This window comes from Ornithorhynchus anatinus, chromosome 16 (assembly GCF_004115215.2).
Source record: "Ornithorhynchus anatinus isolate Pmale09 chromosome 16, mOrnAna1.pri.v4, whole genome shotgun sequence".
Taxonomy (NCBI): domain Eukaryota; kingdom Metazoa; phylum Chordata; class Mammalia; order Monotremata; family Ornithorhynchidae; genus Ornithorhynchus; species Ornithorhynchus anatinus.
Window position 1 is genome coordinate 43927805 of NC_041743.1, and position 14582 is coordinate 43942386.

Sequence of the window (14582 nt, forward strand, 5' to 3'; positions counted from 1 at the left end):
TGACATACCCAAAGGGTAAGTCCTCTAGCAGACTTAAGCGGTCAAGAACAATATTATTATAAAATCGTCGTGGTATTTGCTAAGCGCTTACCGTGTGCCAAGTACCAGACTAAGCTCTGGGATAGAGATAAGGTCATCAGATCGGACACAATACCCGTCCCACGTGGGGCTCGCGGTGTAAGAAGAAGGGAAGGACGGGTACAGACTAGCCATTCTGCAGGTGAGGAAACCGAGGCTCGGCAGAGTGAAGAGACTTTCCCGGGGTCACAGAGCAGGCAAGTGGCAGAGCCGGGATTGGAACCCAGGTCCTCTGACTCCCAGGCCCGGCCTCTCCCCACTATCAATTAGCCGATCGATCGGTAGTATTTACTGAGCACTTACTGTTCCAAGCTCTCGGAGCGGTGGGTTGGGAAATACGGTCCCTGCCCTCCAGAAGCTTTGTGAACACTAGGCCCCGCCGCTTCAAAAGTCCACCCATCCAGCTCTGACCAGGCCAGTCGGAGGGTTTGTGCTCACATGGACCGCTCTCACTTCCTCCACCCTCGTGCGGGCGCTCTCCGAGGTCAGTCGGACCCAGCGTTCCGGCCCTCGGTCTTCCCCTCCGCCCGCCCACCTAAGCCCAGCCCGGCCAGCGGCCTGCCGCGTGACCCTGGCCGAGTCACCCCACCTCTCCGGGCCCCGGTTTTCTCTTCAGGCGCGTGAGGGCAAAGATGGCTGCTCTTCCGCCCTCTTGGACTGTGAGCAGGAGGATGCCTAATGGGATCGTCTCGTGTCTACCCCTGTGCGCTGGGCACATGGTGAATGCTCACTCAGTGCCCTAATCCATCCGTTCGTCACTGCCCGCTCTCACCGGGATCCAGAGGGAGGAGAGCGATCTTTGCCAGCCTGAGCCCCTTAAAGGGCAGCCTGACACCCCCTCCCCTCCACCCCCACCTCCTCCCCGCCTGCCGGGTCAGAGCAGTGATCCGATCCGAGATGTTTCCGAGGGAGCGTTTCCCGTGGATCCCATCGAATCCCGGCTCCGACCCAGCCGGGAAAAGTTCGGGTTTTTAAGCGGGCGCGTCTCTCCCCGGATCTTGTGACTCCCCATTCCGGGTCCGCGCCGCTCCCGGCCAGAGAGAGGCAGGGCTCCGTCGCCCCTGGAGTTGCTAGGAGCTGGGCTTTTGGAGAGAGTTACGTAAACATTCATATTTTTCTGCCACCACTCTTCAAATAGACACCCAGCTGGTAATTTTCCCTAAATACCGGCGTGCTTCTCAAAGGGGGGAGAGGAAGAAAAAAAAAAGCCCGTCAGCGGCATCAAAATAGATCTCTGCTTGAAAATGCAGAGTAGAAGGGAGTCTGTTCCAATTGCTCTTTGATCGAATTTTTCCCAGGCAGCGGCTGATAAAGGAACAGTCATTTCTCTTTGTCATCTTTTGTCTTTCCCTAGGCTGGGTGGGCTAGGGGAAAGAGCCCGGGAGGGGGAGTGGGAAGACAGTCAGTCAATCCGTGGTATTTATCGAGCGCTTACCGTGCGCACAGCACCGGGCCGAGCGCTTGATAGAGTACAGAGCAGCAGAGGTGGTGGACGCAGTCCCTGCCCACAACCGGCTTACAGTCTAGAAGGGGAGACGGCTATTCAGAAAAATGATGAATATGGACATAAATGCTGTGGGGCCGAGGGTGGGGTGAATTTCCAGTGTTTAAAGGCTACAGATTCAAGTGCACAGGTGACACGGAAGGGAGAGGGAGGAGGGGAAAGGAGGGCGTAGTCGGGGAAGACCTCCTGGAAGAGAGGTGTTTTTTTAATAAGGCTTGGAAAGTGGGGAGAGGGGTGGTCTGTCGTCTATGAAGGGGGAGAGAGTTCCAGGCCGGAGGGAGGATGTGGGCGAGGCCCCCTCTCCCTTTTTCGAGGAAGCTCCCCCGCCCGCTGGGACTGGCAGCATGTGCGGTCGGTCGTGTCGTCTCATCTCTGCCCCACCGTTTGACCCCAGCTGGCGCTCAGCGCACAGAAACAGGAAGCTCGGGGCCCGTCCCATCCGAGCGGCGGCTAAGGACGGCGTTCGGTCGGGTCGGGGAGGGCCTCCGGGGGGAAGACGTTCCTTAAAGAGACATCCGCCGGTAGTGAGGACAGAGGAGGGGAGGGCCGGGTGCCTCACGGGCCCAGGCCAATTTCCTGGGAAATCCAAGAAGAAAGCGCCCGGGTCCCTGTTAACGGCCACTTGGGGTTCGTGATTAGGGCTCATTTACGTTTATCGGCAAACTCATTCGGGCACCCGCTGGGCAAGGGGCGTTCCGGCCATGGTGGGCCAAGCCGCTGATCCTCCGGCCAGGGCCCTCCGAGCAAGTGGTGGCTCTCCTTTTTTAAAAAAATGCTATCTGTCAAGTGCCCGTTCATTTATATTAATGTCCGTCTCCCCCTCGAGACTCTAAGCCCGTCGCGGGCAGGGAATGTGTCTATTGTTATATTGCACTTTTCCAAGCGCTCAGTGAAGACAATTGACTGACTGACTGACGCTTCCTACGTGCCAGGCGCAGTATTAAGCACTGGGGTAGATTAAGATCACCGGGTTGGACGCGGTCCCTGCCCCACATAGGGCTTACAGTCTTCAGCCCCATTTTACAGAAGAGGGAACTGAGGCCCGGAGAAGTGAAGTGACTCACCCAAGGTCACGCGGCAGGCAAGGGGCGGCACCGGGATCAGAACCCCAGGTCCCGCGATTCCCAAGCCCGGGCTCTCTCCCTTAGGCCACGCTGCTTGCACGGGCCCCGAAGGAGCAGGATTTGTTTGGGAAGAGTTCTGGCAAGCCAAGATAAATGAGGTGGCTCAAGAGACGTAATTTTGGAGGCAGGAAATTGCACCGATCCCAATGAAGATAGATCTGCTCTAATTCCCCGACTAACCTGTTCGGTGGTGGGATGCCTCCTGGGGGGAGCTTGAGGGGGGCGGTAGATTCTCACAGTCCGGCGCAAGCCGGAGAGGCGCGTTGTGAGGCACTCACGGCGATTGATCCAGGGGGATTGAGCGAGGCCAGGGGTCAGGTGAGGGATCGGTTTGCGGACACCTCCCTGCCGTCGGCTCCCTCTGGCCGTTCCGGAAGGGTCAGAGCAGCCGCCCACTCGGGTCGGGGCGGGTGGGAATGCCGCCCCCCTCCCTCCCCCTCCCCCTACACCGTGGGACCCGGATTCTCACCCTCGCCCCTCCCGGGGCTTTGACAAGACCGCGGAGTTTCCAGGCGGAGCGGAAGAGCCCCAAGATGGCAGCCTCCGTGGCCTAAACCCGTCCCTCTCGGCCGACCGTTACAAAAATCCCAGATCCCGTCTCACCCCCATAATGCAGAACGAGCCAAGAAGTGGGTCTCTCCAGCTGGCCCAGGTAATCACACCCCCCTTTTTGGGCGGGGGGCAGCTAGTGACAGCAGGTGGGTTCGGTCTCCCCTGGCACCTAGATTGTCCCTAGGAAGACCGGACCCCTCCCCACCAAACCCCGCATGAGGTGGGAGCAAAATAGTTCACAAACATCACCAGGCCCCACCGTGCTCCGGTCCCAAGCAGGGGGCCTCCCGAAGTACCCGGTCTTTGCCATCACCCGGAATCCCCCGCCCGGGAAACGCTCCGTCCGCCGAACCGATCCCCTGCGTCCACTTAGACTCCGGAGCTTGCCCCTCCAGTCCAGAAATCCGGCGGCGGCTCAGAAGTCGCCAGCACCCGCTTCCACCCCTCCAGTTATTTCGTTTAATCAGAAGTTCACTTGACGATTTTCTCCTCCCCGCACGCCTTTATGCGTTGGATTCGGCCCGGGGAATCCGATTACATCGTTTACCACCGACACCGATAAGCTTTTCAGAGGGGAGATATAATTAGCGGAGGGGAGGAGGAGCGGGTCGAACGATGGTCCGAGGGAGAGGCCGACATCGGGCGAGGCCGGGTGGGCTCCGAGGGAGGGGCCCGGGGGAGAGAGCGGAAGGAAGGAAGAGCGGGACGCGAAAGGGAGGGTGGTCAGAGCCGGGGCCGTTTCCCATCCAGTGTGGACAGCACGGTCTGATGGAAAGAGCCCGAGCCTGGGTTCTGAGACCGGCTCGGCCACTCGCCCGCCGTGTGACCTCCGGCGAGTCGCTCCACTCCTCTGGGGTTCGGTTTCTTCCTCTATAAAACGGGGGTTCGATATCCGCTCCGTCTCCTGCTTAGACCGTGAGCCCCAGGATAATCAGGTCCCACGTGGGGCTGACGGAGTAGTTAGGTGAGACAACAGGGATTGACTCTCCGTTTGGCGGAGGAGGGAACCGAGGCCCAGAGGGGCGAAGTGACTCTCCCAGGAGGTAAACGGCGGAGCCGGGATAAGAACCCAGGTCCCCCGACTCCCCGGCCCGTGCTCCATCCGTGGGGCCTTGCTGCTTCGGTCCCTTTGAGTAGCGGCTGGCTGATTGTACGCCCGGTAGGCCGTCCTGGAGCCCAGCTGTTTCAGCGGTGTGCCCGAGGGCACCTTCGTTGGCTGCGGGCCCGGGACGTGGAGGCAGGTCGGGAGTAGGGACAAGGGTGGCGTGCGGGCCACCCCAGCTGCCCTTCTGGAAGCAGGGAGAGGATGCCAGGGAGAGAAATCCCCGCTCCCATCGGCACCCCTCACTCCCGATCCTGGGCAGCGGTGGCCGCCGGGGAAAATGGCGGACGGGAGGGCCCAGACCTAGAAGCGCCCGGGCCCGGATCTGATTCGAACCCAGCGGCCCTTGAGCATCCATCCGGCCTAGCCGTCCGGGCCTCCGGCGCCGATTCCCCACCCCTCTGGCCGCAGCGGCCCGCGGAGGCGCCCGGGAAGCCCGGCCGGGGCTCGGAGCTCTCCAGCCCGCGTGTGGCCGGAGCGGGGACGGACGTATTTGGAGCGCGCGGGAGAGGGGGGTTTGGCAGAGGCCCGGCAAGATTTCGGTGGCGGCGAAGGGAAGCTGGCAGGGCTCTGGGCCGCCCTGGGGGATGTTTTTTCCTGGCAGCCGGTGAGATTTCCAGGGATCCAGTTGCGATAGATCGGAGCCCCTTTCCAAGGGAGACTCCCTGTCCCAACCGGGAGCCGTTCGGAGAGTGGGGAAGGGTTAGAATAGCGCCCAGAGTAGTGCTCAGCACTTAGAACAGTGTGCTTGACACCTCGTAAGCGCTTAATAAATACCATTTACAAAAAAAAAGGCCCCCCGCCCGTTGGCGGTGCCACCCAGATAGGAGGCGGGGGAGGAGGCTTCTGCCCACGCCCCAGGACGCGGCTTCCCCCTTCGGCTCCTCCCCCTGTAGCCGGCAAAGTTGTCCAAGGCAGCCAGTCAGTGATGGTATTTCTGAAGGGCTCACTCTGCGCCAAGCACTGCGCTGAGCCCCGGGGTGGAGGCCGACAGAAGAGGTGGGAGCCCGGCCCCGCCCCCGACGGGACTCCCACTGCTAGATCTGCTGGGATGCAGCCCGCTTCACGGCCCCAGATTCGACGACCCAACCGGAAAAGGTGCTGGAAGCAGCGGGGCCTAGCGGATAGAGGCCTGGTAGTCAGAAGGACCCGAGGGGGAGCCGAAGAAACACTTCATTCATTCAATTCAAGAGTATTTATTGAGCGCTTACTATGTGCAGAGCACTGTACCAAGCGCTTGGGATGGACATTTCGGCTTCAGAGACCCAACGGGGCAAAACTCACGGAGGGCAAACACCCCCCCCCACTCACAGCGTGGCACAGTGGAGAGAGCACGGGCCCGGGAGTCGGAAGACCCGGGTTCTAATCCCGGCGTGGCCAATTGCTTGTTGCGTGACTATGGTTGAGTCACTTCACTGGGCCTCAGTCACCTCAACTGAAAAAGGGAGGTTCGATACCCGTTCTCCCTCCTACTTGAGACCGTGAGCCCCCCTTGCGGGACAGGGACCGGTTCCGACCCAATTAACGTGTACCTACCCCAGCGGTTAGAACAGCGTTTGACACCCCGTAAGCGCTTACCAAGTACCATGACGCAAACAAACGACAAACCAGACCGACCCACCGTCCCCAGCCAGGATCCCCGGCTTCCCTCCCTCTGCCTTCTCTTTCTTTCAAGCCCTCCCGTCTACTGAGGGCTTTGCCCGAAACCGGTCGCGGACGACGCTAGCCTTTTAGTGGCTGGAGCTGCCCGACTGGGATGTGGACAGAGTAAACGTCCAGACACTTGGGAGAAACGACCCCGCCTCAAATTCCGAATGTTTATCCGCTGGCACCAAGGGTCCGGCGGATTCAGATCCGCTCAGCGCTTTAATTGGTTCGCCCCGGCCGCCCGCCGGCGGTGGAGGGAAGGAGGGGAGGGAGCGGGGCCCTGATTCTGGGAACTGGAAACGGCCTCTCCTCTGGAAAGATCGGGCCGCCTCCCGGGGTCCGACGATTAGGAAATGGAACCGTCTGCTTTGGCCTGAAGAAACCCGTCTTCTTGGCTCCGGCACCAAAGCGCGCCGGCCGAGGTGCCGAGAGCCAAGGCGCGGAACTGACGCGGTCCCGGCTGGTAGCGGCGGCTGCGGGGCCAAGGCTCAAGCCAGTGCCGGGCCTTCTTCACCCCTGCCCTGGACCCTCTGTCCGTTTCCCTGGGGCGAACGGAGCCTCTTGGCTTTCCTTCCGCTCTTTGCTCCCAAGTGTCGTCGTCCGTCTTGCCGTTAGGACTCCACATCCGTTGCCTCTTGGCATCCGTCGACCCTCCCCCCCCACCCCGGCACCCCGGCCCTTGATGCGATGAGTGCATTTTTCTGAAAGAGTCCCCTTGGAGACCCAGGTCGGCACCGTTACCCTCTGGCTCGGTCCTCTCTGCCCAGGGCGTCTCTCCGGGTGGCATCTCTCCCAGAGGCTCACGTCTCTGACGTGAAAACCGATCTGTCTTGAATCTCGGACGCCCCCGCCCTCGGATACGTACACCAAACAGCTCCTCCAGTGCTTAATGGTAGTCTGGGAATCTGTTTACTTCCAGTATCTTGGGGTGAAGCCCGTACGGCTCCCTGACCCCCGAGCCCCGGCCGGCTTCCCGCGCCAGCCTGCCGCTCCCTAATGAACGGCTCCAGATTCCTCAGGCTTCCGCAGAGCCACCGGGGCAATTAGTGTTGCTTAGCCCCGTCGCTCGGCGGCAGAGCCCGGGGAGATGGGTGCCGAGGTTCAGCGCCTCGCCCGTTCCGGGGGTCGCTGCGCCGCGTTCTTCCCTCGGCCCCGGCGCCCCATTCCAGGATTCGCTGCTCCGTATCGTCCCTAGGGCCTGAGCTCCCCACGAGGGCAAGTTGGCAGGCGAAGGAAAAGAAAACCGGTGTGGCCCAGTGGAGAGGGCCCAGGCCCGGGGGCCGGAGGACCTGGGTTCTCATGCCGCCTTCCTGCTCTGTGACTTCAGCAAGTCACCTGACTTCCTTGGGGCTCGGCTTCTTCATCCGTAGAACGGAGATTCGACATCCCAGACTTCCCGGGCCTTCCCAGACCGAGCCCCGCTTTTCCTCATCTCCCATTCCCTCTGCATCACCCTAACTCGCTCCTTTTGCTCTCCCCCCCACTCCCAGTCCCACAGCACTTACGTATATATCTGTCATTTTATTTCCTTGTATTGACATCTGTCCCCCACTCCCCTGGACAGTGAGCTTGTCCTGGGCAGGGATTGTCACTGTTTATTGTTGTATTGTTCTTTCCCAAACGCTTAGTACAGTTCTCTGCACACAGTGAGCCCTTAGTAAGAATGAATGAATCGATGGATCAATCCCATTTAGACCATGATCCCTATGTGGGTCCCAGAGCCACCCGGAACAAGCCACTGAGACCACCCACCCTTTTGACCGTCAGCGCACGGTGGGCAGGGGATGCATCGGTTATCGCCCTGGACTCTCCCCGGCACTTAGCACAGTGCACACAGTAAGCGCTCAATACGTTTGACTGACCGAGCCAGCCCAGGGACCCGGTTTCGGTCGCCGCGGTCTGTCGGGGAGGGGTTTGGGGTTTGAGGACCTCCTTTGAGTTCACAGAAGACATCTGAGGAACCCATGCCAGTTCACTTCAGGAGGGTCTTAGCCACGGGGGGCACGGGGGCTGTGTCCAAACTGATGATCTCCTATCTATTAAGCTCTTCTTAGTACGCTGCTCTGCACACAGTAAGCACTCAGTAAATACAATCAAATGAATATCCCAAAGCTTAGTCCAGGGCTTGGCACCCTGTCAGCGCTTCCCAAATACCACAATTTTGATTTTTACACAAATGAGTGCTGAAATATTTCATCTGAGGCACAGGGAAGTCGAGGGACCTGCCCAAGGTCTCCCAGCAGGCAAGTGCCTTCTTTTCGGTCTCTCTCCCTCTCTCCCTCTGTCTCGCCATTTTTGGTGTCTCCTCTGTCTCTGTCTTTCAGTCTTACGTCTTTCCCTTTCCCCATATTAGCCTCTCTTTCACTGTCTTGTCTCTTTCTACCAACGCGTCCCAGAAGCAGGGGAGAGCGCAGAAATTCCAGACCCCGACAGAGATAATCGGGGCATTTAGTAACCACCTGCTATCTGCCAAACACCGCACTTAGCGCTAATCAGGTCAGTCAGACATATTTACTGTGTGCGGAGCACTGTACTAAGCCCTTGGGAGAGCACAGTACAGACACATTCCCTTCTTGCCCCTGTGGCTAAAAACCTAATGAAGTGAATTTGCATGGGATCCTTAGATGGGCCTGTGTATTTAAAAGGCCTTGGTTGGGAAGTCTCAGACCTTCAGGAAGGTCCAGCTCACAGCCAGGCCCCCTCCTCTCTCCCCGTCCCCTCCCAGCTGAGCAAATCCGACTTCCCTGTTGTCCCTCTACGGATCGGAAACGGCTCCGAGGATTATGTGGGCAAATGAAATACAGCCATAAGCACATCGCTCTGGAGATTCCGCCCATTTTTATTTTTTGAGAGTGTTCCGGGAGCCCCTGGCTGGCTGCTTGGCACTGGGTACAAATCTCTTTGCTAACAGGAGGCGGCGCCCTCTAAATAGTACCGATCGACTGCGGTGACCTCCGAGACAAGTTCCGCCGGACCCCGGTCTTCCCGGGAGAGGAGGGAGAGGGTGAGAGGGAAGGAGGGGGAACCCACGGCAGCAGCCTGACCCAGCAACCCCGCTCTTTCGCCCCCTCGGAAGACCTGCGTCTCCTTAACAAGCAATCGCTCGTAATTATTGAGCGCGTCCTGTGGGCAGAGCCCTGGACCGACCGCCTGGGAGACAGTACAACCTTGTAACAGACACATTCCCTGCCCACAAGGGAGCTTACAGTCTTTAGGGGCGGACAGACATTAATAGAAATAAATAAATGATGGATACGGACAGAAGTGCCGAGGGAGGGGTGAATAAAGGGAGCTAATCCAAGAGTGGGACGTTGCAGAAGGGAGCGGGCGTAGGGGAAGTGAGAGCTTAAGTGGGGAAGGCTCCCTTGCAGGTGATACGATTTCAATAAGGAACAGATCTCGGCCAGAGGTAGAATCAACCGATCGACGGTGTTTATTGAGCGCTTCCTGTGGGCAGAGCACTGTTCTAAGCGCCTGGGAGAGTCCAACGCAGCGGAGTTGGCAGGCACCTTCCCTGCCCCCGAGGAGCTTCCGGTCTCCAGAACCAGCCCCGGAAGTGCGGGCCGGCATTGGCCGACTTGGATTTCAGTGGGGAAAGCGGGAGGCCGAGTTCACGCGTGACTCTTTCTGTGACCCGGCAGGAGGCCTGCGAGGGGCCACGGTCATCGACGCACTGGACACCCTCTACATCATGGAGCTGGAGGACGAATTCCAAGAGGCCAAAAGCTGGGTGGAAAACAGCTTCAACGTGAACGTGGTCAGTCCCTCGGCTCCCTTCCCCCTCGCCGTCGTCGGGGCGGCGTCAGGGGAGGCGGCGGGATTTGCTGCTGAGCATTTACTCTGGGCCGGGCACCGCTCTGCGCCCGCCGGGGGAGGTGCAAGGTGATCGCTGCCCCCTGACCCTGGTGGCCGTGGCGACGCCAAGGACGGGCCTCCCGAGTCCAGTCCGACCACCGAGGATGCTCACGAGCGGCGGATCGCGGGTGGCTGGGGCTGCTGGGGAGGGGGGAGGGCACCCCAAGACCTCCGCGGTGACCCTCCGTCTGGTCTCTTGGTGTCCTTCCAGAACGGCGAGGCCTCCTTGTTCGAAGTGAACATCCGCTACGTCGGAGGGCTCCTGTCAGCGTATTACTTGACCGGCCACGAGGTGAGGCTGAGAGGACCGCTGGTCCCTGTGTGCCCGCGCCGCTCCCTTTGCCGTCCCCGGGACCCCCCCCCCCCCCCCCCGCTCTCATCCGCGGGGCCTCCGTTCCCTCCCAAGGGGCCTCTTGCTTCCCGTTCCCTCCCGCGGTGCTCGGGAGAGGACAAGACAGAATTGGTAGAGACGTTCCCTGCCCACAGGGAGCTTCCGGTCGAGAGGGGACACAGACGTCGAAATAAATTCTGGATGTGGATGTAAGTGCCGAGGGCTGAGGAGGACTGTCAGGCGCTTACAGGGAACAGATCCAGCGGGAGCGGAGGAAATGAGGGCTCGGTCTGGTGTCAAACACCTCCCGTGCACCAAGCCCTGATCCGGCATCACCCCTAACAAACAAAGATCAATCCTTCCATCGGGAGCATTGATAGAGCACGTGCTGGGCGCCAGCCACCACAGAACCAGGGGCAGGGGAAATTGCACAGGGCGTCACAGCCCCAGGAGAACAGAACGAGTCAAAGGCAGGGCGCTTCCGGTCCTTGGGCGTCCCAGCTCCTCCCCGGAGGCGGTCGCAGGCCCCTGGCCGGCCCGGGGGGCAGAGCCCCTCAGGTATCACCCTTGGATCTGTACCCTTTATTCACCTCACTCTCAGTCCCGCGGCACTCATGTCCACATCCCGAATTTATTTTATCGTCTCATCCTCTAGACTGTAAGCTCCTTGCGGACAGGGAGGATGTCTACCGATTCCATTTTATTGTGTTGTCCCAAGAGCTAAGTCCGGTGCTCTGCACAAAGTATGAGTTCAAGAAATACCCTTGATTGACTGATTGATTGAAAACCAACCTCCAGCCCCCGAGCCCTCCTCCGTGAAATCCCCCTTCCCCAGAACTGCAAGGTGGACTTGACCCGACACCGGGGTGACGAGGTCAGAGCATTTTTTTTTTATGATATTTGTTAAGTGCTTACTATGTGCCGGGCACCGTTCTGAGCTCTGGGGTAGATGCCTGGTAATCAGATCCCACATGGGGCTCGCAGTCTTAATCCCCGTTGTGCAGATGAGGTAACTGAGGCACACTGAAGTGACTCGTCCGAGGTCACACAGCAGACAAGTGGCGGAACCGGGGTTGTAGCAGGTCCTTCTGATTCCCAGGCCCGGGCTCCAGCCACTAGGCAACCCCGTCCGCCCCGGCGTCACTGCCGGGCTCCTCCCGAGGATGGAGCGCGAACCTCCTGAGCAGAGATCAGCGCCCGGCCCAAGCCGTCGTCAGCCCAGAGTCGATTCGAGGCGGGGAGACATGTTGAGAGAGCCGGGTCCGGACGTAGGCCACGGGAGTGGCGCCGGCTGACGGGGCCCAGCCGGGGAGCCCCGGCCGACCGGTGGCCGGTGGCCGTTCACGGGTGGGCCCAGCCGAGCTGCCCCAAGGCCTCCGTCCGTGTGACGCGGCAGTGGGCTGGGAGAAAGAAAGGGCTTGGCTCGAGGAACCTGGATCCGGCTCATGCGAGGAGCCGCCCCCATCGCTGGGTGGGGCCTGGAGTCATAGAGTCCATCCCCCTGCCTCTAGGCCGGACTGCCCTCGAGCCGCCTGAGAAAGGTAAGAGTATGGTACTTGATAAGCCCTCCGTATGTGCTCAGCACCGTACTAAATGCTGAGGTAGATCCAGGACTGTCCCGCGCTGGGCTCCCTGCCGGTCTAAAGGAGGACACGGGTGAGGAGAGGGCCATGCCACCCCCGAACGTCCGGGCACCGATAGTCCGCGTCGCCGGGGCGGGTCAGGCGACTGGATCCGTCCCGCGGGCAGGCGAGGAGGGAGTATCGATCGCAGGAGGTAAGGGGGCAGGGCCACCGAGAGACCCGGCCGAACAGCGACACCATCCATCCGCCCTTCTGCCCGCCCGGCTCGGCCTCCGAGGGCACCCGCCCCGCCACCCTCTCTACCCCGAGGGCCATTCGGCCTACCAGAGTTGTGTCATCAAACGCTCGGCAGAGGGAAGTGGCCGGGGGAGGGCACGGAGACGCCCACGGGTGGGAAGATGAGAGAGATGCGAAAGCGCCGAACCGGGGCAGAGGCAGGCGGTGACAGAGGTCACACGCCGGGCTGGGCGCGATGATTACGGCCCCAGGGCGCTTTCACGTCGGTCTCCTCCTATCCTCACCACAGTCTGTGAGAGGTGAGAGGAGAAGTCTTTTCACAGCTGAGGAATCTGAAGCCCAGAAAGGTTAAGGAACTTACCCAAGGGCACACGGACGGGCCAGCCGTAGAGCTGGGATGAGATCCTCGGTCTCCTGACTCCCAGAAATCCGCACTCCGCCGTTAGACCGTTAGGCCTCACTGCTGCCCTTCCCTCTCCCCTTCGCCCCCCCCCCCGTTGCGGTATCGGTGGTACTGAGTGCGTCGAGTGTGCGGAGCACTCTATCGAACGCACAGCGAGCACTGTCCCAACCTGGCAGGCATTCTCTTCTCCCAGTCTCCCAACCTCATCGCAAGCCCGCCGGGCCCCTCCTCCCACCCGCCCTTTGAAGTGAAGGCGCCGTTCCCATCCCCGGGGAACTTCAAAGCAAATTCCCAAATTAAGGGGTTCTTCCAAACCACCCCCACCTCCCAGGCTTCAAGGCCACGGGCTTCAATCCCCGTGGACCGCCCCGGGAGGCGAGATGGTCTCTCCGGGTACCTCCTCTGGTACCGGGGGTTAAGACGCAGTCTCTCTTCCCCCTTCCCGTCAAGAACGGAACCACTCGAGTTTCACCCAGGATCCCAACCGATCCCGAGAAGGCGGGGGGGACGATCCACTCGGGCCACGCTCTCCGGGTTGCGCCGAGGAACCCAGGGCAAGCCGCTCGACCTCTCTAGGCCTCGGTTTCCCCATCCGTAAAATGGGAGGACTGACCCTTGGCCCTCACAGGGAGGCTGTGAGAGTCCTAAACCCGCGTATTCTGGATTTTACATACTCCAGAATGAATCTGCCCGGATCCCGTCCACCCCCACCGGCTCCTCCCCCTCTCCGTGGGTGCTGACCGAGCTTCCGGTGTGCGGAGCGTTGGGCAAAGGGATTGGCACACTCTGTGGATTAATCGGTGTCAGCAGTAGCGACTGAGACTCAGGCGCCCCGCGTCGTACTCGCCCAAGCGGTCGGTACGGAGCTCCGCACGCAGTAAGCGCTCGATAAATAGGACCGAATGAAAGGAAGTAAAAGACACAAATCTAACAGGAGCAGAGACCCCCGTCCTCTGACCGGGGGGAGCTTAGACCCCTTGGAAAGTTGGTTACGGCTCCCTCGGACCTGCTGCCGAGTTGTCTTAGCGGCGTGGCCGAGTGGAAAGAGCCTGGATCCGGGAGTCACGGGACCTCCCTTCTAATCCCGGATCCTCCACTTGCCTGCTGGGTCACCTTGGGCAGACTACTTCACTTCTCTGTGCCTCGGTTACTCAACTTTCAAATGGCGTGCAATACCCGTCCTCCCTCCTAGGACGACTGTGAACCCCGTGTGGGATAGGGAAAGCGTCCGACCCGATGATCTCGTATCTACCCCGGCCCTTAGAACAGCTCGTGACCCAGAGTACGCGCTTAACGAATGCTATCATTATTCACTATTATTAAGTGGGTAGGTGGGGGAGATGAGAGATGGGTCCGGGAAGGCCTCCTGGAGAAGATGTGTGATTTCTGCAGTGCTTAGACAATGGGGAGGGTGGCGGTCCTCCCCTCGTACTCATCATCATCATCGTGTCAGCACTTGGGCCCAAGTTTCGAGTTTTCAGCTGCCCAAACGGCCCGAGTCACCTGGGACTTGCTTTCCGCTCCATTGCCGTCACCATCCCTAACTTCCTCCCCGCTCCTTCCTCCCACCCGCCCTGGTCTTCATTCAATTGCATTTATTGAGCGCTTACTCGGTGCCGAGCACCTTACGGAGCGCTCCGTGAGCCCACGCCCGCCCACTGAGTCCTAGGCCCGCTCGGGCCCACGCCCCGGGCCTGCCCCTAGCCCCCGGCTCACGGGGCTTCTCACCCTCCTCCCGTTGCAGATATTCCGAACGAAAGCAATCGAACTGGGAGAGAAACTCTTGCCGGCCTTCAACACCCCGACTGGAATCCCGCGAGGAGTGATCAACCTGGGAAGGTAGGGCGCGTCACGTCGGTCCCTCGCCGTCCGTCTGTGGAGATCGGGATCCCTGGCCTCTCTCCTCCTGCTCTCTCTGCCCCGGGCCCGTTCGTTTGGTGCTGAGTCGTCAAGGGATAGAGCCTTCGGGGGCTCAGGAGCCCAGGAGGAAGGGTTGGGTCTGAAGCCGAAATGAGAAGTCCCACCCACTGCCTTCTCACTGCCCCGCCGCCCTCACCTCCCAAGGGCGGTGTCGTGGAGGCCGGCACTCCGAGGGTCCCCGGGACCGGGCGTCTGCCGCCCCCCGCCCCGTGAGAGCACGAGAAACCCGCCTCTCGACGGGCTGTT

General features: G+C 60.5%; 1 protein-coding gene across 2 annotated transcripts in view; it reads left to right on the forward strand.

Annotated features, from left to right (window-relative positions):
- The window catches only part of MAN1C1 (mannosidase alpha class 1C member 1), a 45503-nt gene that overhangs the window by 21736 nt on the left and 9185 nt on the right, over positions 1-14582 (forward strand). For both annotated transcript variants that reach the window (XM_029080605.2, XM_039914265.1), the window contains exons 3-5: positions 9649-9764; positions 10074-10154; positions 14161-14255. In XM_029080605.2, coding sequence (XP_028936438.1) covers positions 9649-9764; positions 10074-10154; positions 14161-14255 — 292 coding nt within the window. The remainder of the gene's footprint in view (positions 1-9648; positions 9765-10073; positions 10155-14160; positions 14256-14582) is intronic.